This window comes from Dufourea novaeangliae, unplaced genomic scaffold, assembly GCF_001272555.1.
Source record: "Dufourea novaeangliae isolate 0120121106 unplaced genomic scaffold, ASM127255v1 scaffold221, whole genome shotgun sequence".
Taxonomy (NCBI): domain Eukaryota; kingdom Metazoa; phylum Arthropoda; class Insecta; order Hymenoptera; family Halictidae; genus Dufourea; species Dufourea novaeangliae.
Genome location: NW_015374115.1, coordinates 1707342 through 1731417, shown reverse-complemented (window position 1 = coordinate 1731417; position 24076 = coordinate 1707342). Strand labels below are relative to the sequence as shown.

The following is a 24076-nucleotide window of genomic DNA, read 5'->3' as shown; positions in this document are numbered from 1 at the left end:
AAATGCATAAAAATCCTGATTACAACAAATCTTATTACATAGGTGCTTATTACACAACTATGTAATTGTTTTGCATTCTCACGTAGGAATACGCCAAAACAAACAATCATCTCTTTAAGTATTCATCGAATAAATATTTTTTTTTAAATACTCATGACAGTTCCTCCGATCCCGTCTAAAAAATTAAGGGTTAAAAATATAGCAATTTGAACCCAGTTCACATAAATTATGTTACAAAAATAAGCAACGCGTCTCGAATTTAAAACATTCGTCGGTATCCAAAAGAAGAAGAGCCGGAATACTAGAAAGAGAAAAGTCCCGCGGGACGACCAGCCGCGAGTGTGCAAATTATTTTTCACGTGACAACCGTTCCCCGATACAAGCTCAGGAATCCATGCACCAATGGATATGCAGCCGAGGCAAAATATAATGCAACGCTCGCGCTCCTCTTCTCTCCGCTCTTCTATTTCCCGGCCGGGTGCCAACAAAGGAGGGATTTGTCGCGAAGCGAGGCTCCACCGCCGACAAAACCTTACCCTCCACCCACCCCCCCTCACCTGCCTATTCGTATGCTTTGTGAAGCTTTCAGCCCATTACGAAAGCGTATGCGTTCGGCTCGTCGATTGATGTAATGCTATTCTTGCTCGCGGGCATATTTATGCTACAGGCGTTGATACACGCGTGCTTTTCATAGTCGACGAGGTGCAACGTTATGCAATATGTTTTGTTGTTATTAATATTTTCTCCCGTAACAATTGTCAGCGAGTCCTTTTGAACGAACACAAAGTGATGTGATAGAAATTTTGTTGGTAGAGAGAGGATGAACTGTTTTGGGTTTTTGTTTGGGATAAACTTTTTGTTTATTAAAAAAGAATTCGTGGATAAGGGAATGCTTGTCGAAACAAGTAATAAAAAAGGGTAGAGTAGTTCGGTTCGTGGACAATCCATGGAAAACCACGCTTGGGAGTATTGCATTCAGGTGAACGGTGAATGATCGAAACAACGGCAAACGCCGAGCAACAACGGGCTCCCATTAAACGTTCGTCGGGGGAGGTGGTGAGAAAAGCTGGTAAAGGGGGTGGGGGCGGTGGAAAAGCTAGCCGCGGATAAAGTGATTTGCGGCAATTAATCTCCCTGTAAATGATAGCGTTTTCATTTTCGCTGATGCCCCTCCGCCTCCGGAGAATAATAATCTATCTTAAATAACCCGCGGGGCTGAACCGACTGAAGGAGCCTTCATCGCCCGAGATCTCTCCGCTGGCAAGATGCGCTACGGCTGAAGAGTAAATGGCGAGAGCTAAAGTAATCTCGGGGCCGAGAATTCAATTACTTGCGGGGTAAGTGTGGCCCGAGATTTAAAAACAGAAATTATACCTGTCGTATTAGTTACACGGAAGGTTCTCTCGATTTTTATTTTTTCTTCGGTGGAACCGACTCTTGGCTGTCCGCGGATCGTAATTTTAAGGGGGTTGATCCGCGAGGCGCGCTTCTTATTAAAAAATGATCGAAAAGATGATTCAGCTGATGGAACGAAATTATTTCTGTTTCCAGGCGAAGTATTGGGATCGTTGTAAAAGTAAAGGAATTAAGTTTAGTTTTACTGCTTTATTCGGAATATTGAATACTAGTTGGGATCATGACTGGAAGTAGAGTCTTGGTAGCTAGTTAAGCTGCGTTTTCACAATGAGAATTAGATCTGGTAAAAATTAAGAAAGTTAATAAACAGATCAGTTTTAAGTATTAGTTATCTAGGAAAATTCAATAAAGTTGGATATCTGAAAAGTACCAATTTATACTCACATGACCCCATTGTGTAACGTCATCGGTAGTGATCGATTTGACACGTTACCTACCGATTTCTATTTAACAGTCTGACTGCCAAAATTTGTTGAAAATTTTGTTACAAAATTCCTGGGTAAAATGAATATCTCAGTATTATTTAATACCAGAACATCCTCTATTAACTAAACAGTTATATATTATATAAAAAGTGAAATAAAGTGTGTCTGGTTACATACGGAATTTTCCACTGTGGCAATCAACGTGTTAATAGGTTTAGTAGATCCAAGGAACTATCATTAAAGAGTTCAATCACATATTTAGGATTTGAACCAATATCACGCATGTAGATCGACGTAGTGTAATGATAATAATTAACTAAATTTTTGTGAAAAATGAAGAGACACATTCTCAGGCCCGTACTCAATGACCAATCAAAAATCAGAGAATTGGTCCAGCCGGACCAAGCCGCGAGAATAATGTTGTCGACATGTCCGATCCTCGATCCCCAGGATCGTCGAACACTCGCGAACGGGTGTCGAGGCCGGAATGGGATAGGAACGGAGCGTGAAGAGGCAGTTATTGTGGGCGCTGGCGCGCGTCATTTGATCGCGCACAGTGGAGGCCTGTGTGTGCACCATTTCCCTCCTGCCAGGCCTGTGTCGCCCGATCTCCTAGACCCCTCGATCCCCCTCACGCCCGTAGCCCGCGTCGACGTCGAAGTTGCGCAACCGAGCCCGGAGGAAGGGTAGGTGGTGGTGGGCCGGCGAGGGTGGAATTTACCCCGCAGGCCGGCCAACCTAATGGAAACAAGAAATTGCGGCAAACAGCGTTACCCACGCCTCGACGCCCCGTAAATATCGCGGCCCAGAGAGATAGAGAGGGGTATAGGGACGATGTCGACGGAACCTGGCGACACAACTGGCCTCTGTCCTTGTCAAAAGATCCTCTAGATCGGCTGGCCTCCGGGGTCCGGCCGCTAAGGGGGTGAGAAACACCCCGACGACGTCTCGATCTTTCCGCCCGGTTGTCCATCGACGGGGACATTGAGGATATACCGATCGGTTCGGAGAGCTGACTGATCGCTCGGATGATTTGTTTGGATGATTGCGGGGACACGGTTCTGGAGGTGAAATAAGGGTGATGTGTAACGTAGCTTGAAAGTCTGGTGGGTGGGTACGATGTGTATAGAATGTTGGTTTACTTCTTGTAGTCGCGTTGTACTGGACTGGAGATTCGATTGTAGGGGGCGGAGGACACGGTTCTGGGATCTGTCTGTTGGATGACGGTTCAGTTTTTGTGTCTTGGTACTTGTCTTTGATTAATTCTCTCCTTAGCTCAATTGGTCTGTCTAACATTTGCAGACTTCCGAGATAAATGAGGTTTTATAATTTTCTTTACGTCGACCTTGGTTTTTATTGTAGAACATTTTAATACACTGCGCGGCATAACTATAAAACTACCCTAAAGTTTTCAATCCTTGTTAGTGGGGTTAAAATAAAAACGAACCATTTCTTTTCTTGGGAATATAATCTATCCTTTTCTGGACATTATTTCTTAACAGGATTTCAGACATGAAATACTTGGTTCGTTTTTATTTTAACCAGAATACAGAAGAATTGAAAAATTTTGGGGTGGTTTTATAGTTATGTCACGCAGTGTATTTTCACGGATAACGATTATATCGATTCTGAGGGTAATTTCAAGGGTTCCCGCTGTTAGAATGCGACCGTACGATCGCAACAGTAGGAACAACAGCCCAGAGATACTTCTGTAAAGCAACTTCCCTGCGTTCGATGTGGTCGAGTGGCGGGCACTCATTCCCGGTCGAATCGCGTTGGCCGCCCGTCTATTTATCTGGGTCTCTGATAATCGAGTTATTGATGCTTTCTTTTCATTCGATTCAACCGAAGCGAGAGGTATCGCTGACACTCCCGAGAGATCGACTATTTCGAGTGCAATTTATTAGAGAAACTCGCGGGTAACATCGACACTCGCCCCCACATCGTCGACGGAATCCCCCGTGTTTGCGGAGAACGTTTGTTCTCCAAGCACGATTTTAGATCGTACGATTTTGTTATCTATGTTTGAATGTCGAGACGATCGATCCTTGTAGCAACATTTCGATAATATGTTTTATACAGATATCATTATTTAATATACGATACCGTTCAAAAGTATTTGCCCATCAAAATCAAATTCACTTTACTGAAGAATCTAATACATTTTTTAGAGGAACTTATTTCTTTCACAGTAAGGGCCATAAAGCAAGAAAAAATCACGATTATTAATTGAATGTTCGCAAAATGGAATGCAAAATAGAAAAGAGTGAACCTTTGCTCAAGGTAAGGAGAAGTATCATAACACCTATAAAGTGTATTAATAACTTACCTATTACCATTTTGATTAAATATGCTGGTAATGCAGTTTAATTTAAAAACATCTCCACATTTTTTCCTTTTTAACATTAGAACAGCATAAGCTTGTAATTTCCTGGAAACATAATTACTAAATTCGATAATGTATGGTAGATTGCTTATTTGAATACTTACTCAAGACACTACTTAGAAGTCTTGCATTAAAAAGGGATGAAACTTTAAACTTTCTCCTCGTGAAGTGGTACATTTTTTTGTGATTCTAATCTTATCGTACTTACCGAAATTTTTATGGAACAAACTTTTAATTCAACGATTCAAACAAAATTTTCAATTTAATTTATGAAATACAGCTTCCATTTGTAATCCCTTAAACATTTTATGTCATTTAGAATATGTGCACTTGTGTGCTTAATTATTTTTAAGCTATGACGAATATACTTAAACAAAAAAATGCTATCTTTTCACGATGAGTATATTCGACATAAACAACAAAAGGCTTAAGATCCAAAAATTATCGACTGCAAAAGTGTTAATTGTTCGAAGTTTACAACGAATTCATTTGAAGCAATCTTACCCTCGCCCGTAACATAATTTGAACGGTTGACGAAAGAATCGTGACGTCGACGATGAAGGAGGACGTCGTCGAGAGGGTTGGGGGCGGATGGTAGAAAAAGGTAAAAGCAGAATGGAAGGGATAGCGCTTGAATGTCGAGTTTTCAATCTGCCATTCTATCATTGACAATTTCGCGCAAATGGGATCGCGGTGCAAGGGCGTTGAGGCGTGATCTCGGCGCACATTGGCGTTAAATAAGAGTAACCCGGCCAACGCGCACCCACGGCATAATTGCCTGTGAAATCACTAGATGGATTTTGCCTCCTTGTTCTGCATTTCCATCCTGTATTTTTGTGACCCCCCGTAATTCCACGATCAAATTGCAGCCGCCGTCACACCGTCGCGAAATTGTTTCGCGTCGTGGACCATGGATGTGTTTCATCGCGTGTTTACTCGTCGACTTGCGGCGGCCATTTTGAATTTTACCGTTGGATCTCATTAATTTCGACCGTCACGAAAAAGAGGAGAAATGATAACGCTTGCGGATCGAAACGGGAAAATTAATCGGATTCTACGTAACGAATATTTTCGTAGGAAAACGACAATATTATTTAGGTTCAGTATACTTTATAGAATATTAATATCTGGAAGCAACATTGATTGTACACGATTTGATATTAAATTAGTATTAGGGTTGATTCACGAAGTGTTTTCTCATGTGTGATTTCACTTCGTTGTGTGAGAATAATTGGGACATTTTTTAATTAAAGAAATATATTAGAATTGTTTACTATGCACGGTCTGACACTTAATTATAACAGAATTGATCTCACGAAGTGGCTTTTCATGTTTGATTTCAGTTTGTTGAATAAGAATAAATGGAACATTTTTCGGACTGGAAAGGTCAGATCCTTTTCTTCTCTGTGGCTTCCACCACAATGGTGGCCTTATACTCTGACCACGGAAATGCGTCCTCGCGATTCGGTAATCGCCTTACCGTGGCACCGACCACCGTTACCGCCTTATCTTTTCGGGACCGCGGAATAGAGAGAAAGGAAACGGAGAAAATAGAGAAAGGGTGCGACAATTCAAATACGTATAGATAAGAGTCAACGGAAGGGGTTAATGGGACCATTAAGATGATTACATACATATTTAATAAACTATTAAGTTACATTAACGTTTACAGTAACGTCAACAATATTAAAATCGCTACCTCAACTTTTACCATTTTCAAAAATTCTGCACCCTCGATGAAAATTCTGTATACAATCATCTTTATTCTTAAAATCTCCAAACATGCGTTTATTTTCATTACAAATAGCATTTGATCCCAAACTTTTGGGCAGTACTGTATGTTACAAACTGAAAATATAACAAAAATCTATTGGGTCCGTGCAAAATTTGAATAGATTTTCTCCGAATGATATGATCGCCACAATTTTGTGGAAACAATAAAAACTATATCAATGTATTATGCATCCTCTCAAAGCAACACATTGAATTGTTGTCTGGATCAAAAGTTGACACGATTAGGTGTTTTATCGTTTAACACTTAACTACCACGTCACCCAAATATAGGTGACACGAAATGGAATAAAGGTCTGAATTACAGAAATACTTATATTTTTCGTAACACAGTACAACAAAGTACGTGAATCTTACAAAATTGTAATTTATTTAAATAAAATTAAATAACATTAAATTATAACGAAATGAAAGGTACAGAACGGGGCAACCCTTAAACTCCCCTTAATCTAGCGCTGATTCGCCTCTGGATCAAAATAAAAAGATTCGTGGGTCGATCAATCGTTGGACACAAGAGCATGCCAGAAAGAATGACAGAAAACGAAAACGCGAGCTCGCCGTAACGGTCGCGGGTCTGCTTAGCATAAAAATGGCCAATTATCCGGCTAACAAGCTGGCCGGGCGACGGAAAACCCTGGTGAAACGGGGGCCGAGGGGGTGAGCTGGGGCCGCTGCTAACTCCGTTACCGCCTCGCCCTCCCTGAAGAAGATTAGTTAGCGTAAATGCCGTCGGTTGTAGCATTTTTATTCCTGATTACCGTTTCTCGTGCTGCTAATGTCGTTACCTTGACATTCGGGAAGTTGACTGCGCCCAGTAAAAGACGGCGCCTCGTTCTCGTTCCGTCGCTTTTCTCGAAAAGGAACTTGGGGGTGGGGGGACGACGACGCATCGGTCTTCGTGTTCGAAGGATACACGACAATGCCGCCATGATTTCCACGGGAACTGAATGCCATCCTAATTCTTCTGGGAATAATCGCGAGTGCAAGTTTGTTTGCCTCTCCCCGCGTTTACCGGTGTTCTTCCTTTCCTACCGTTCCTGAAGAGGCCAACCAAGACCCATTTAAAGTGCACAAGGGAACACTTAAGTCAAAGAAAATTCACGGAGTCTCTAGTTTCGTCGGTAGACAAAGTAAGAAAGACTGAAAGTTGGGAAAATACTTTTTTAAATAATTCTTGTAACTTCAAAATCAATTACAGTAATGTCTCGATTAGTGCGACATACTCTCGTTTGTAAGTCACTATGCAGAGACAATCACAAGACTCCAGGAAGGTTAAACGAATAAATAGTAATAATAACAAATACAAAGACGAATTACCACGAGAGTTAAGAAACTCCAGTAATCACGGGTAAAACTCTTAATTACAATCAGCCAAGAATACATGACGCGGTGGGTCCACAAATCCTCGAACTGTCCGCGAAAGAAGATGATTTAAAGTGAGAGAAAGAAGCCAGCAGCAGAGTCTCGCAATCTCGGGCGAGGATGCAATTTCTTTAGAGTCCACTTATCCAACCCTCAAAACTATAAACCAGAAACACATGTCGACATCGTTGGCGGGGGAAGGGGGAGGGGGTGGTTGTACGACGGGGGGTTTAACCGGGTTGTGGCAGCCGAAAGCTAGAGGCGGATGTCGCGCCGGGGCAAAGTTAAATTAAATCACGGGCGAAGGCAGCTAATATTGTAGTTTATCTGGCGGGACATTAGCGGGGTGAAATATGCGCCTCCTTCGCCCCCGAACTTAAAATCAAGATCCACCGAAGTTCAGAGCCTCGTTCTCCGCTCCTCGCCCCGGTGTTGCGGTGGGCGCTCGCTGGTGCGCGCGCGCGCAACCCCGCGAATATCGCGTCCTTCCTGCTAAGTCGCGCATGAAAATACTAATTATTATACCGATTATTAATACGAAAAGTTCCGTGCCGGTGTGCCCGTGCCTGTTAAGCTTCGCCTGGCGCGGAACGTCGTTCCACCCCGTTGGGGGATGGTTGAGTTTCTTGAGAGACGCAGGCATCCGGATTACGCTTATACTCGGCTAAACGAGGAAAAGTGGCGTTCCCCTTTCCTCCTCTAGGGCCACGACGCTTGCAGGATATGCAGCTACATGTACACGTGATAAAATTAAAGTTAGAATAACAGCCGGGCCTGGTGTTCCTCTTTCTTGGCTGCGGTCTTGGATCCTGAAAAATTAGCGGACTGTCCCTGGACCATAGACGTATAATAGGGGAGACCGGGGCAGGTTGTAACACGGGATAAGTTGTAACATAGTTAAAATTTTCTGAAGAACGATTTGTAAATATTGATATCGTCGGTTTCATTGCAACAATCGATCATCAAGTGTCTGTTTTGTAGCTAGAGATTAGATTCTTATTATTTGGAACACGTAAGTAAATATTGTCCTAGCACTTTTATTTCAATTAACCACTTATTTAGCATTAGCAGTTTACTAAAATCTTCCATACGCTGTAGAAATTTCAATAACACTCCTATCTTATGCTAGGGTAGCCTTCTGATTCCTCAGCATGTCTTCCGTGAAGTTATCGTGTTTCGCGAATCTGGCGTAACTGTAATGGGAATAAAAATATTATTGCAAAAGTCTCGGAGTATGTAATTAATCGTCTATTCGAAGTACACTCACATTCTCTTATATTTTTCTTTTTCAACGTTGGACAACGAAGGATGAGTGGACTTGACGGAATCGACGAGATGCTTTTGAGACACCTTGATGTCTTCGGCTACGATTTTTCCATCCTGTTGAGAAATAGAATGTACAACATTAATAATCGTCGCTTTAAACGATAAACACCCAGAGCAAGTCGACCTATAGGTATTATCGCTTATCAGTGCGGAGACGCATTTCTCTCCGAATGCGTCGCGCTCAGGAAACTCGCTCGCTAATTAGACGCACAGTTTGGATATTCGTGTTCTTCCGGTAGGTAAGTGCCCGGCGTAACTTCGTTTTCTCAGTGGGAAGTTAATTAATAGTCCCTGAACCCCTCGCTTACACCCCTCATACACACCCGTGTTATCAGTCGTTACACGCGTCAGGACGATTACAAAACGTCTAAATCTAGATTAATAACATTTCTTTTTATCCAAAACATCCCCTCTAATCAAGATTTACATTTTAACTAGGCTCCTTTGTTATAAACTTATCGGAACCCTTTTTTATTTTCAAGATAAAAATTAGGAAACGTACATGATAGTTCTTTCAACTTAACCACTTACAAAGCATTCGAGGATATTTTACATGATATACAGAGCAATCCGTTATTGGTGGCAGAACCGACAAGTAGTTAATTCCCCCAACAAATCTAAAAATTAATTTCCTTTGGTAGATGTGTCGATAAAAAAATTATAGACTCGCGTTCACAGATATTACGACACCTACTGAATACGAAGAAATACACAGTAAATCCTCAATGAATGTTCGAAGGCTCCTCGGTACTGACAAGGAGAGGTTCCCAGGTGTAACGCTAGCTTTATAACAAGGTTTAGTACAGCGATAAAACTTGGAATTCCGAAGCCAATGATATTTGTTTCAGCCGCGTATGACCATTAGTTCAGTGCCAAGGAACTTCCGAATACTCATCAGTGATTTACTGTATCTTTCCTAAACTCTCAATACTATTAATTCCAAAACGTCTACAATTTCACATTATTTTTTCACGTTTTCATCACATTCAAGAAGTATCGTAATATCAATGAACAGGAATATCCCTTAAAAGGGTTAAAACACAAGGAATAACCGTCAATTTCCGAAAGATAGTCTGTAGCTCCACGTCCCCGGAATCCGGGATACGCCAGAGGGAGGCTAGTCAAGCCTTTCGATTTTGCAGGACCGCTGCAGGCCTTAAACCGTGTATCATTATAACGCATAAGATAATAACCCCCTCGACGTTCAGCGAGGCGTAGGCCAGGATGAAGTGTAGCGAGATGGGGGGGGGTGAGGGGGATGGCTGGTGCTCTCGGCAGCGTGCGCTAATAAACCTGGTCTACGTTTCCTCAGTTATATCGCGCCACCTACCCGCCTACCTAGCCACCCGACGCCACTCTATATACATAGAACGGAGGGGTGGTGTACACCTAACGATATTATCATCATTACGCACTATCTTACTTCGGAAGCTCCCTACAAATGATTCTCAGCTGGAGTCGCGCTAAAATGCTTTTCATTATTGCGCCCGTGAGACGAAGAGAGAGATACAACAGGGGCGGCCCAACAAAACGAAACGATCGTTAGGAACAGGGGAGGTTTTCTAGGAGTATTCGCTAGGTGGATTCGTTTTTGTTACTCCGCCGGCCAGAATATCTCGATCAACCACGGAATTTACAGATAGACGAGTATCTGAATCGCGTGGCTTCCGTTGCAATGTTGAACTGGAGAGACGACGGTTCTTCGTTAGATAGTCAGTTTTTTTTTTATGGAATTTTACTTAGGTTATCGCATAGGTCAGGTGGCTTTTCTGAGAGTTTAATTTAAGATATGTAGACGGAACACCATGTATAGTTTGTTATGTTAATATCGAACATTCGAGATGCTCCTGAATGACTCGCCAAACATAACAAAATATACATGGTGTTTTGTCTAAACTTTTTACCCGTAGTGATATACACTAAGCTATATAAGCTTAATTATAGTCCCTCGGACGACATGGAAATCGATTGGAAACCGATTTGCTAATTACATATCAGCAGTATATTTAGTAGCAAGGATACAGAATTGAAGGGAATATTGTTATTCTCACTTGAGGAAGGCATTTACTTACGGGAATATTAGCAACCACGTCTTCGAACGCTGATAACCTGGCTTGCGTGACCACCGCGTTCAAATCAGCTCCAGTGAAACCGGAAGTCATCGCCGAAACTTCTTTTAAATCTAATTCCGCTGTATTTATGTTCTGTGTCTTGCAAAGCGCGACTAAAATTGCTTCTCTGTCCACCTACAGCAATTATAGAAATTGAATGACAAAATAACAGTGATCATACATTGTGTTTTCTACACAAAATTATTAACGGATAAACAAATAATGCAAAGATCACGGCACCAATAATCTTCAATACTCCTGCCTGATCGATTAGAGCTCCCCCACTTTTTAGGCCTTCACCATACACATCCAAATTTAATAATAGTGGCCCAATTAATAGAATCTGTGCGCAAGCGAACAATTACAGCAACCAAATTGATTTTTTTACTCCGGACAAAAATGTATTCAAGACTAAAATCTACCGGGAAATAGAACGCACCAAAATTTAAGCTAAATATTCAGATATACTCGTTACGTATGTATCTTTGTAGACCAAACGTTTCATGATTCTGTAAAAAGGTGTACCTGATCGGGTAGAGGACAGTATAAAGATTTATCGAGACGTCCAGGTCTCAAAAGTGCTGGGTCCAACAAATCTGGCCTCGAAGACGCCGCCACCACTGCTACTCCCTCTCTGTCCTCCACCCCATCCATTTGTGTCAACAATTGATTCACCACCCTGTCTGTTACTCCGGTACTATCATGACCTCGTCTATAATTAATCACAGAAAAATATAGAATGTTGAATGTAAATTGTTATTAATAACTTCTGATGATAGACTCACCTGGGAGCGAGACTGTCAAACTCGTCGAAAAATAGAACGCACGGTTTCGCCCGGAGAGCCCTAGTAAATATCACAAAGACGTATTCGATCGCAATAGTTTTTAATAAATTATATATAGATTTAATTATTAACCACATATACCTTTCGAATACGTTCCTAACAGACTCCTCGCTCACACCGATATACTTCGATAGCAATTCAGGACCCTAAAACCAAATGTTTTATATGCAACGTTTATAAAACATATATGGAGAACAAACGTGACAGTTTCGCAATCCAATTTGAATGTTTAACGATGTGAAACAAATAACGTGTAAAATGAATGTTTGTAGTTCTACCTTGACGCTAATTAAATTCACGCCGCATTCGTTTGCGATCGCTTTGGCGAGCATCGTTTTCCCGGTTCCAGGCATCCCGTACAACAGCACGCCATTTTGTAGCTTGATCGGCGCGTTCTTAAATATCTCGGGATACTTCAACGGCCACTGTAGAATCTCTATAAGAGACCTTTTCACTTCCGCCAGGCCCCCGATATCAGACCAACCGTGGCCCTGGCCTTTGTACAATTGTATGCCTTGCAAAGACATCGGCGTACAATTCTTCAGGGCAATCGACACGTCCTCTTCCGTGATAACGACCGGCGGCCTCGTGGCTCCTTTTGTATTCACCGGTGAATCAACAATGATACGATTGTCAGCACGCACATTAGCACACACACACACACACACACACCGAGCGTATCATATCGCCCAGATAAAATTTCAATTGACTACTGTGAACTTGAATGGCGGTAATTCTTGCAAAGTTTGTAAACCCTTCGTACTTTGAGTGAGTAGTAGAAAGTAATGAGTATTGAAGTTAACGTGTGAATACTTATATTGTTACTAATAAATACCTAAACAAATGTATTTAATAAAAACAGGCTTTCCACGTGTTAACTCGAAAATAGGGATAGAGTAGGTACCCATACTTTTCAACGATTCAACAGATCTTTGTTACTATTAACAAGGAAAGGTCCCCAGGTGTAACGACGACTTACTAATGAGATTTATCACAGTGATAGCACTTGGAATTCTGAAGCCAATGATATTTGTTTCAGCCGTATATGACTATTAGTTTATGAGATTTTTAATGTTAAAAGAATGTGAATGAACTTAGATGCAAAAATAAACCGAAAATGTAGAATAAAGTTATTTTGTACGATGCTTCGTTTTCGAGACAATCCTATTTGAACATCCGCTGGATGCGCGTGTAATTGAATAGGACTTGGTTAATGCGTCTGTTCATTACACTCCGTTTCTACTTAGTTTCAGCGCCAGTAGGTACATACATGCCTGTTAGATGGATTTCGAAAGTTGATTATCTTGAAAACGAAGCTTCGTATAAAAAAATTTAATTCTATATTTTCGACTTATTTTTACATGTAAAATCACATCCTTTCTGTAGTCCCGTTTAAATCGACCCACTCGAATATCTCCGAAACTGTTAACGATATTAAAAAATGTTTCAGACAAAAATTAAATGGTATCAATAGGTAATTTTTGTCTATGCAGACGCGTGGAGGTCATAAGAAGGTCAACTTTGTTTCTTTAAATGGAATCGCACATTTTTTATATTTATTACATTTGTTCGTACTTATATGTGGAATAAAATGTTCATTTTAAATAAAACCATTCAATTTTTAAGGATCTTTGTTTCACATTATGAAAATAAATAATATTTTCTAATTTTTATTTTCATAAAATGAAACAAAGATCCTTAAAAAATGAATGGTTTTATTAAAAATGAATATTTTATTCCGTATATATTTTTATTATTATTATTATATATATACATAAAAGTAAACACTGCATATCGAATTCTTAATTGTATAATATTAAATTAATAAGGACGGCCATACTGTTTTTACACCTGGGCGGCCAACAGCCCAGGAACGGTCCTACACCTACGGACCTCTCCTTGTAAGTGTTATGATTTCTCAACGGTATTCAAATGGTAATTAATATCGCATGCGAACAATTCGTGATCGCAAGGTGAAAGCAATTACGTGAAGTCTCGTTACCGTGACGTTTCCAAGCGGCGAACACGGTTTTCTCCGCCAGATCGACCAGATCCTGTACCATCCATCCCTCGGTCTTGTTTCCATAGTAATCCCAATTCACGTCTCGAGGCACGTACAACTTGTCCCCGAGCATTAATTGCAAAATATCGATTCTATCCACCTGATTAGAGAGCACGGGTTACACGGGTTACACCGAATCCAACAGGATTCGTACAATAACGTAGACGCCTCGCGATACGCTAATCTGTTTAACAGTTCGCTTCATGGTTCGCTAACGTGCCACCCCTTACTTAGGGGAACGATTCACCTGACATTAGAACTTGAAGCGTTCCTCTTGATTTCGGTGCTACTAATTTCTGAATAGTCGACGTTTAGGAAAAAATCGAACAAAGTGTCCAAAAGAATGGCGTCAGGTACTAAAGAACAATCGCGATTAATAAGGTGACGTAACATAAACCTCTAAATTCCTTCGAAACAACTATTAACTCTCGAATGGTAAGGGAATCCGACCCAAGCTTTCTTCTGTTATTTTCAAATGGATAAAAAATAGTTATTATCTTAACAATGTATTTTTGTTTATTTATATAATAAGAATCGAGTTGTATAACATAGAATAATGCAAATATTAAATGTTTACTAAATAATACAAAATATTTTATAACGAGAATTATATAAAAATAATAAAAAATAGAGTGGGGACAGCACAAGAGGAACTGTAACTTGGGTCGTATGCGACCCGGACCTTACCATTAGAGGGTTAAATTTCACAAAAATAATAGATCCTGCATTGTTAGAATGTATAATTACGTACCTTTTCCAAGTTTGGTATCGATAAAACTGTTCTGAAAAAATGGGACCCTCTCGCTGGTCGCAATTTCTGGCCAATCCTGTTAACACCAGCACACGTGGCGATCACTGACACGTGGTACGTTTCTTGGTACTGTGTCACCATGTTAATGAACATGTCTGTAATCCTGATAAGAGAACATTTCTACACCCTCTCATATTCGTGTAAAACATTTTTAAGGAAATCGTGTCTGAGAATGGAAGGTAAGGGAGAAAATACCTGGCGGCGTTCATGGCGTCCGGAGTATTCTCTTCGTCGTTCGTAGACGCGTTCGTGATGGATTCTAGATCATCCAGAAATAACACGGACGGTTGATAATAAATACATTCCGTTAGTGCGGTTGTTATTATCTTTTGTAACATCTCAGCCTTTTTTCCTGAAAGAAATAAACAAAAAGTCGAACGAACATTCGCAAGAAATTACACACAGTTCTAAATCATTGATTGCGCCAGAAAAATTGACGAAGTTAATGATTTCCACTCGAAGTTAATGGTTTTCAGACGAATAAAGATGGCGGCCAATAAGCTCCGAAAACGCCCGAATCAATTACCTTTCAACGATCTACAATCGATCGTGTGAACGTGTACGAAGTACGGGGCATTTTGCAAATATTCGCTGAGTATTTTACAAACGGTCGTCTTGCCGGAACCGACATCGCCAGAAATTAATATGTTCTCCCGGTCGTAATGGAAATCCAATTGCTTGCGCAGACCGAGACTGAGATCGAGCGTGACTTGACATTCCGTCAAGATATTCTTTAAGTGCCTGAATGATAATATCAATCGAATAAAAAAAAACTGAAAAAATACAGAATCGAAAAATCTCGAAAGAAAACCAGGTTAGTACCGCGTAGAAACTTTGTCCAGTCTATGATTCTCTTGATCAGTCTTCTCCGATAGCCGCAGATCGCTCTTGTCAGTCACGGATCTTGCGTGAATCCTCAATCCTTTTAAGACAGTCTCATCTATCAGGGCAAACGTGCACTCCTCTGGTGAGATCTTCACGATACATTGTTGACCTCCGTCAAAAACAACAACGGCACCAGAATTGATCAGTAACCCTTCTTGCATCGAATGTGTCCTAACATAACCTTCAAAAATCTTCGTGGACTCCGAGTCCCGCCAGGAAAATAGTTCGATAGTAGATGGATTCACTTGCTGGGGAGACTCGACCTGCCACAAGCTCACTTTTGCTCCCACCTTTAAGCCCAAGGTAATCCTCAAACTATCCGAGACGTACACGCTTCTGTGAAGAAGGCCAGTGTTGAAATAATCCTTGTTCGAATTAGAGGATCCTTCCAGTAGGTCCTCAAGGATGAAAACTCTCACAGTCAATTCCGTGGCCAGCTTGGGTACAGGGGACTCGTCCCTTGTAAGGAAACCCGTGCTGGTCGTGTTCACGTACTGTCTACTCTCTGGTACCTTTTTCACGCGGCAAATAGCGAATGTACCATCGAACTTTGGCGCCTGGCTTCTTGGTATGAACACGTGATACGGACAGCCTGTAATCTCGTTGATGGAATTCCCTTCCTTGGCATCTTTCGACGCCTTTGGAAGTGGATGGACGCGATATATAATTGGCTTCTTTTTCTGGCGAAAACTCTGAAGGAGATTGTAATTTCTAGCTGCCTTCTCTTTTGATCTATCGTCGATTGGTCTGGTTGCTAACGGTAAGAGTCTTCTTAATGTAGTCGATAAATGGTCGGCGATGTTGACGGATTGTGTGTTCTGTTTAGGGGATGATTCTGTCTTTTTACTTTCCACTACGTCCGCCACGTGTATCTCTGTTAATTGCTCCAGTTTTCCGTACCTGGCACTTGGCTCCAGGAATTCTGTGCGATAAAGAGAAATCGTGAAACTTTTTTAACCCCCCCAACGGTGGATAATCCCTTAATGGATTTTTATATAAATAATTTAAATGGATTTAATTTTTTGGATTTTACACTTGCCTACGATAAATACTACTGACGAAAATTTTGACACCCACGCGACAATTGGTTGACCCTTGGCCACCACGCGGATCTGAGTGAGCAATGTCGATTGCACCTTTTCCATTTGCAATTCCTACAAAATGATCTCCGTTTCAGTTTGGAAATTCTGATCCAGCGGGAAAAGTGATAAGAATTTTTCTAATCCTACCAAAATCTCCCTGTCATCCGCAGTACGAGGTATAACGTTAACTCTTGTTAAATGTGGCACATCCTTCACAGATGATATGAATACTTCATCTCCTTCGTTGATGCCCAAACTTCTGGCAAACGTTGTACCAAGGCATAGTATTTCATTGTGATTTGCGCTCGCGCTGCACGAGGCATAATACGTTTTACCGTTATGCTCTATTTCAATCGCATTTTCCTGCAATTCCAAGCAGCTATTGTTCATTAAATTTGAGGAAAATTCGTGGTAACTAACTAGCCTAGCAGTCACAGTGTTGATAAACTGTTTTATAAAACCAATTGAGGGGAAAATTTCATAAGAAAAACGGTTTATAAATTTGTATCATTATCGTTATAGAAGAAAGTGATTATATCTACAGAATATTACGAAACGTTTTTAAAATCTATCGATCGATTATCAACAACAGGTAAACAATCTTCTTTCCCATATGTCGATCGATGAACCGTGAAGATATGCTTTACCGATCGGATTGAAAAAAAAAACAGATGTTCGCGACATCTATCGGGAGATCACGTTATTGATTCATTTAAAGTCAGCTGTATCCTGTTTGTGTTCTGATTGGCACAACAGATTTTCTATCTACCGTTGCACGCGTGATACGTGTTTTACAATACATGCTTATATATTCGTAGCGAATTACGTGAGACGTATAACACCAACCTTAGTTTCCAATTTACGTAGCCAGGCGTCTGGCAAATAGGCGAAGCAGTTGTTCACTTTTATGTACTTAACTATCAAACGTTCACTCTGCATTTTCGATTGTTTGTAAGGAAACCACAAACGGATAAAACGGAAACTCAGGATGCAATACGCGACGACACACACATACGAAGAGAATATACGATAACTATTCGGTACGTGCCAAACTGTCACAATATGTGAACGAGAATCATATTCATTTAGGTTAGCAAAACACCGACGAATAGAAAAGCTTGCCGCGATAATATTCTTCGTTAAACGGCTAATTCTACAATTTTCCGACTCGTCTTGTCGAGCATGCTATGTTTTTGTACTTTCGAACGAATGACTACATACGGGTCAAAGGTTAATTATTTATTGAAAATTATTAAGCACCCGCCATTTGCCGGAATCCACTTGTGTATGATGCGAAGGTGCGATCTGACGGATCGACCAGCGGGCAAATCTTCGAAAATGGGATATATTACATGGATAATTATTAAGACTAATATTTATATTTACAAACTCATTGTTTTATTTTACAAATACGTTGAGTCTGAACTCTGAACTATACAAATATTTTATAAGTGTTCAAATGTTCCCCGAATACCAGACAGAGTTACCCAATAATTGATTATTTTGTGGTTACTTTTGTAATTGACTTATAAAAGTAGCCACGATAATAATTACTAATTATTACTGAGATTAATTAGTAATGATTAATTCTTGAATTTATTAATCACAGTTCTTGACTATTTATGAATCACAATCAATAATCGGATTACTTTGTTAAACTCCGATAGTATTCGATCAAGTGGACATTATGTTCGGATTAAAACTGTACTTGAATATTCAAATCTTATTAGAATAGTGTTTAGGTATTTGGATGTTACATTCGAATACTACTAAGAGAAATATTTGGCAAATAGCTAGTCCCAGTTAATCTGGTTAACAATTCCATGAAACTCTTAACTTTAAAGCTTAATGATACGACGTTTACAAGCAGTATAAATTACATATTAAACATGATTCAAATTTTTTCTGTTAATATACAATCCACAAAATATTTAAACAATCGTATCGTAGCGTATAAATTGGTAAAAAACGAAACAATGCGTTTCGAATAAACAAAGTAGTATGGCATGAATATAAGTTTAGTCGATAGGTGGCGCACAGTGATCTTTCCAGGCATTCGATTGGATCTCGTTAATCGTAGCGGACCAATCGGAGGAAACGCTAATGGTAACTGTGATATTTTGAACCAGCGTCAACTTCAGTTGCTCTGGTGAGACGAATGGACACTACGGTAACGTACTTGTGGCACAAGATTTTCATAAATGAGAGATTCCAGCGAGCCAGAGCACAATAAACAATAATCATCGGTAGCAGGTAAATCAAAATCATTCGTGTCTTGCGTGTTAGTGTGAATTTCATATAAATAATCTGCTCGTAACTCGAACAGATTAGTGAATGTTTTGTTTTCGTGATCGCTTGTCTTCATGGAAGCCGTGGTGAAATTCTGTTATCCGTTCCTTTTACCGCTTTTTTTCATACGCTAGGTCCCTTTCAAAGGTCATACGAGTAATGTTTATTCTCGTGAAGAAAATGTGTTTTCGTGTGTCTTCTAACTATATGTCCTTAACTTACGTTCCCGCGTTTTTACCTTGATGAATGCACCGCGCCATGAATCAAGTTAACGAATACTCTCGTGTAGAAAGAAAGTGAAGAAATCCTCTGGATTTATCACAGAAAGTGGTTCCAATCTTATTATCAATCAATAGGCTGTTTATCGGAGTATGATAAAATTACGCTGGTGATAGAAGAAGCGAACGAATTTAATGAATTATTAGTTCCAAAGTCTCGTGTCGTAGTAGCTGGTCGGCCACGTATACGCCACATACCGTGCAGTCGTATGTTATCTTACAAATTTCTACGTTTTACACCGCGGAATGTATTTCGGATATAACAATATTTTAACGTCCTCTAGTCATAGGATGGTCAAAATGCATAAATATAAAATTATTCGTATATTCTGAGAACACAATCGTTCAGCCACAACGTTCGTTTACTGTTTACAGAATTCGTAGTTTATAGTTTTTAACACGAAAAGAAATATCTATACTTGTACAGATATTTATAACAATAAAAGAATATTTCACTTGAAATTATGGCAGATGAAAAATGTTTATATTTATTAAATTGAATCTAAAGTCCGTACAATAAGCCTGACTTGATGTTAAAGGGATTGATGATCACAGATTCCAATTATGCATATATAATTTTGGAATTTAAAGATCTTTTAATTTTATTTAAAAGACTCGAATTAATTCAAAAAATTTATGTGTCCTATTTCATTATTCTGTAAAATGTGTTTTTAGTAAAAAAGTTCAGATACACATAATTTTACCCTGCTCTTACAACAAAATTACCCTGTATCTAATTAATAGCGCATAGAAATTTATAGTAACATATGAAATTATATTAACAAAAACAGAAAAACTAACAAGCTTAAATTGTGATCAATCCTTCATTTTCCTTACACAGGGAGGAACCATAATATTATATTTTTAATCATTCATGAAGATGGCACCATCAAAAGTTTTAAATTCACAAAATAAACAAAGTAATACTAACATAGCTACAAGAAAAGGAATAACAACCAGAAGTCAGAATTCTACAGTAAATGTTTTAATCAAGCCATCTGTTCTTGGGAAAGATCCTCGTAGTAAAAGAAAAGCCGAGGCATCCCCACCAAAGGAGAAAACAACAAAGAGATCTGCATTAGGAAATATTACTAATGTATGTTATTTTAGCATTTCTCTTTTGTCAAAATTACTTTGTGAATGGTTCTAATTTTTTTTTTAACGATAGGCTATTGGAAAGACATTGGGAACACACCAACAGGAACCAAAGAAAGCTGTAAAAAAGCCAACTGTTACTCAAATAAAACCTTATACTCAGACAAGTTCAGTTAGAACGCTTGAGAAAGCTGTGACTAAAGCTGAGATAGTACCTCCCAAACCAAAGCCAGTGCCACGTGTAAAACCAGTAAAAAAAGATGATGAAAAAGTTGAAGTACCTAGTAAAATTGTTAATCTTAGACGTAGTTTAGATTTAGAAAAATCAGAGGATAGTTCTTTATATGTAAGTGCATTAGAGGATATAGGAGATGACAGTGAGAGGAAATCACGGAGAAGTAATGTACAGGTGAGCAGTTTCTCACATTATACTATGCCTTGATGCAGGTTTGCAGAGGCCTTGTCGTTCTAAACAACCGCGCGATTAAAGCCGTGTCGACGTGTTTAAACGGACCATCGCTATCGATGGCTCTGCTACGGCGACTTTGTCCCTGCGCCATCAACAGTGAGGGTTCGTTGACACATTTCCACGTGCCGACACGGCTTCAATAGCACGGTTCTTAGGGTCGCATGGTCTTTCATTATTCCATGTATATTTCGGTATAATTTTTATATGTATAAATTAAACTCCGTATAACTTAATGTACAAATGTACATCTTCATAGCTTGAGAAATCTGAAAAATCAAAGAAAAAAGATGAAATAAGTAAATCTCCAGTACCTGGAAAACCTGAAAAACCTGAAAAGAAGTCGATAGCTGCTCGTTTGGATGCTGTTCCTGAAACAGTATTACCTGAGGGAGTGCAATGGGACTTTGATGCAGAGAATTGGTTGGACCCATTTCAAGTCTCTCATTATGCCACGGATATCTTCAATTATTTAAAGGACAGGGAACGTTTGTTTCCTATTGGAGATTATATGGAAAGACAAGTGTGTCTTTCACGGTGGATGAGAGCCTTATTAGTTGACTGGATGGTAGAAGTTCAGGAATCTTTTGAATTAAATCACGAAACTCTTTATCTGGCTGTGAAACTAGTTGATTTATACCTGACGAAAGTAACAGTTGGAAAAGAGACATTACAGTTGTTAGGTGCTGCAAGTCTTTTTATAGCAAGTAAATATGATGTAGGTATTAACGTCATCATTATATTTTCAAAATTACCAGTTCTTGGTTGTTCTACCTCGTGATTTTTATAGGAGAGAATACCTCCCATGGTTGAAGATTTCTTGTATATATGTGACGGTGCTTACACACAAAGAGAATTAATTAGAATGGAAATGAGCGTACTAAAAGTAGTAGATTTTGATCTCGGTATACCTCTTTCTTATAGGTTTCTTAGACGATACGCTAGGGTGCGTTATTCTCGTTGTTTTTATATAATTTCATTTATATTATACCAAATTATAATCATAATATTGTTATACAGTGTGCGAAAGTTTCGATGCTGACACTAACTTTAGCTCGATATATTTTGGAGTATTCACTGATGGATTATTCAATGATAAGATTCAGTGATAGTAAAATGGCTGCTGCAGCACTTCTTCTCGCATTACAAATGAAAGACCTAGGAGGATGGACTCCAACCTTAGAATATTATAGTGGTTATAAAGTTGATGACATAAGAGATATTGTACATCTCTTAAATGAAGGATTACATCGAAAACATAAGGAAGCTCTGACAACAGTACGCAACAAGTATAGTCATAAGTAAGCCTAAAAATATATTATTTCATTTATAAAATAATACTTAGGTATATTAATTTTACAGTGTTATTATGTTAACATTGAAAACTCATTATTTTCTTCTACATTTTAGGATATTTTTCGAAGTAGCAAAGCTGCCATTAAAAGATATTCTAGAAATATAAGTAGTTTAAGGAATAGACACAGATATAAAAAAAAACATGGTTGACAATAATACATAGGATCACCTAATTATTATTAGGTAGCCTGTAATGAAATTTATAAATGATTAAGATGGTCGCCGAGCGTGAATATACAAACCATAATGACCTTTCTTCGTTTAAAAATGAAATTGTCGTAGAACAAAATCTGAATTATCAATTGTCCATAAACCATACGAAATCAAATGACTGTGAAGCTCAGTTTGAACTTTATACAATATCCAGAAGGACAGATAAGTAACGCAATTTTGTTTTCTTTTTTTCCTTTTTTTTCCTTTTCTTTTTTTGTAGTTATTTATACAATATTAATAATCTCTATATTACTCTACAATCTCAGTATTTGTAAGTTATTTTAATTTTTTTTTTGTTGAGAAATTTATTTTAGCGCCACGCTTTTATACTCTACAGTTATTCTGATAAAGAAATTAGTATTTCCAAAATCTTTTTTATATGCATGAAAAAGATTAATATTAATCTTTTATTCATTTTTTTCTTTCTTTGCTATACAAATAAGTACTACGAGACAATTTCGTTGCCTTTGATTGAATTGGTACGTGTATACACAATACGAATGGATCTTATGAAAATTATGCGGCATCTCTGTTTTTAATGAAGCCGTCAGGAGGGGTGTGGCGTATTGTTATGCATTGTTGTTGCACTTTATAGACTGATGAAAGAAACCGTGTATGCTCCTAAGATAGTTACATAAGATACCGGAACGTACGATAAGTTTTTAATCATCGCACGGCGTAAAATTACCGGTATAAAAGAGAGGGGGTGAATGTGGAGGAGAGATTGTTTCCTTCGCTATTCAAACGAAGGGAATTAAAGACATTAATTTATATCGACAAGTTGCATAAAAGTAGTAAATTTTAATATGCAAATATGTAACTTATAGAGAAACTCATTTCTTAATTAATTTTCATTCTATATGAGATTCTATTTATTGCCATGAATCGAATTCATTACACGTTTAAATTAAAGTGTAATGGAGATCTATTTTCTCAAACCTAACTCATGCCATAGTTACTAATATATAAACATGTACTGTTTAACGAACATGACATAGCCTTTACAAAAATGCCACCTGTGATATGAATGTATTTGAAATTTTGGTGCGATCAAACGCGAAAAAATTCTCACACATAATAACTTATGCAATTTGTACCCTAACGAGCTAGTTACGTTAAAATATTTAGAACTACTACCGAGAAGAACAAGTAAGATATATATATATATATCTGATTGAGAAAGTAGTTGTACATACTGATTACAATTATCGACGTGTACATATTTTCAAAAATTATTAGGAAAAATTTAAAGCGATTTCTTTATAATGGAAGCCATACAACTAAGGATTACTATACAACTCTAAGACTTATTGAAATTAGGTGGTGTATATATAATGTCATAATATATTTTTTTACCGTCAGTGAATGTACTAATACCTACTGTTTTGTAAGACGTGTGTATGTGAACCATTGTAAACGAAGTGTAATTTAATAAAATCAAATAATGATTTTTAATCTGTCGGTTATAGTATCGGGAGTCAATATAATTTTTCGAAATCAAAAATAATTCGGGAACTTAAGAATGTAAGTTTTTCAAAAACATTTTATTATAAACATCTCGTTCATATTAACAATATAAATAAACAACGCATATATGAGGATAAATAGGTATCATATTCATGTCTACTATCTCTTCTTTTTTTTTTAGTATAAAGGTAATACTCCTCTGGCCCATTGTATTTAAAATGTTATTGCCACTTTGCATTCATCATATGACATGTAATAATTTACATGCCTTAATTATTAAATATTTCAAAGGATTGTCAAATTAAAGTTCATATTTCGAGAAAATGCAAAATACAACTAATATAATTTCTATTACTTTCTATTATTTAAATAAATTATAATGTTTCAAGATAACATCTTATAAATAAATA

At 38.5% G+C, this 24076-nt stretch overlaps 2 protein-coding genes across 2 annotated transcripts; one reads left to right on the top strand and one right to left on the bottom strand.

Annotated features, from left to right (window-relative positions):
• Positions 1-8485: 8485 nt before the first annotated feature.
• LOC107191129 (peroxisome biogenesis protein 1) lies at positions 8486-17463 on the bottom strand. Its single transcript, XM_015580090.1, has 15 exons — positions 17349-17463; positions 16650-16865; positions 16460-16574; positions 15358-16342; positions 15062-15276; positions 14731-14887; positions 14476-14638; positions 13665-13824; positions 11941-12257; positions 11744-11808; positions 11603-11662; positions 11343-11529; positions 10779-10952; positions 8648-8760; positions 8486-8573 (listed from the first exon to the last, which is right to left on the bottom strand). The coding sequence occupies exons 1-15, from the start codon at positions 17439-17441 to the stop codon at positions 8501-8503; spliced, it is 3093 nt and encodes a 1030-aa protein (XP_015435576.1). The 5' UTR covers positions 17442-17463; the 3' UTR covers positions 8486-8500.
• Positions 17458-22413, top strand: LOC107191131 (G2/mitotic-specific cyclin-B3). Its single transcript, XM_015580091.1, has 8 exons — positions 17458-17542; positions 18532-18755; positions 19911-20165; positions 20238-20573; positions 20890-21348; positions 21421-21576; positions 21651-21931; positions 22041-22413. The coding sequence occupies exons 3-8, from the start codon at positions 19944-19946 to the stop codon at positions 22090-22092; spliced, it is 1506 nt and encodes a 501-aa protein (XP_015435577.1). The 5' UTR covers positions 17458-17542; positions 18532-18755; positions 19911-19943; the 3' UTR covers positions 22093-22413.
• Positions 22414-24076: the final 1663 nt, after the last annotated feature.

Bases quoted from the DNA above. Each gene is read 5' to 3' on its own strand.
- LOC107191129 (XM_015580090.1), bottom strand. From the start codon at position 17,441: ATGCAGAGTGAACGTTTGATAGTTAAGTACATAAAAGTGAACAACTGC. The intron at 15,277-15,357 runs GTACTAACCTGG...ATTATCATTCAG, and splicing joins CTGGACAAAGTTTCTACGCG to GCACTTAAAGAATATCTTGA. The intron at 14,888-15,061 runs GTAATTGATTCG...TATTTCTTTCAG, and splicing joins CGATTGTAGATCGTTGAAAG to GAAAAAAGGCTGAGATGTTA.
- LOC107191131 (XM_015580091.1), top strand. From the start codon at position 19,944: ATGAAGATGGCACCATCAAAAGTTTTAAATTCACAAAATAAACAAAGT. The intron at 20,166-20,237 runs GTATGTTATTTT...TTTTAACGATAG, and splicing joins CATTAGGAAATATTACTAAT to GCTATTGGAAAGACATTGGG. The intron at 21,577-21,650 runs GTGCGTTATTCT...ATTGTTATACAG, and splicing joins TTCTTAGACGATACGCTAGG to TGTGCGAAAGTTTCGATGCT.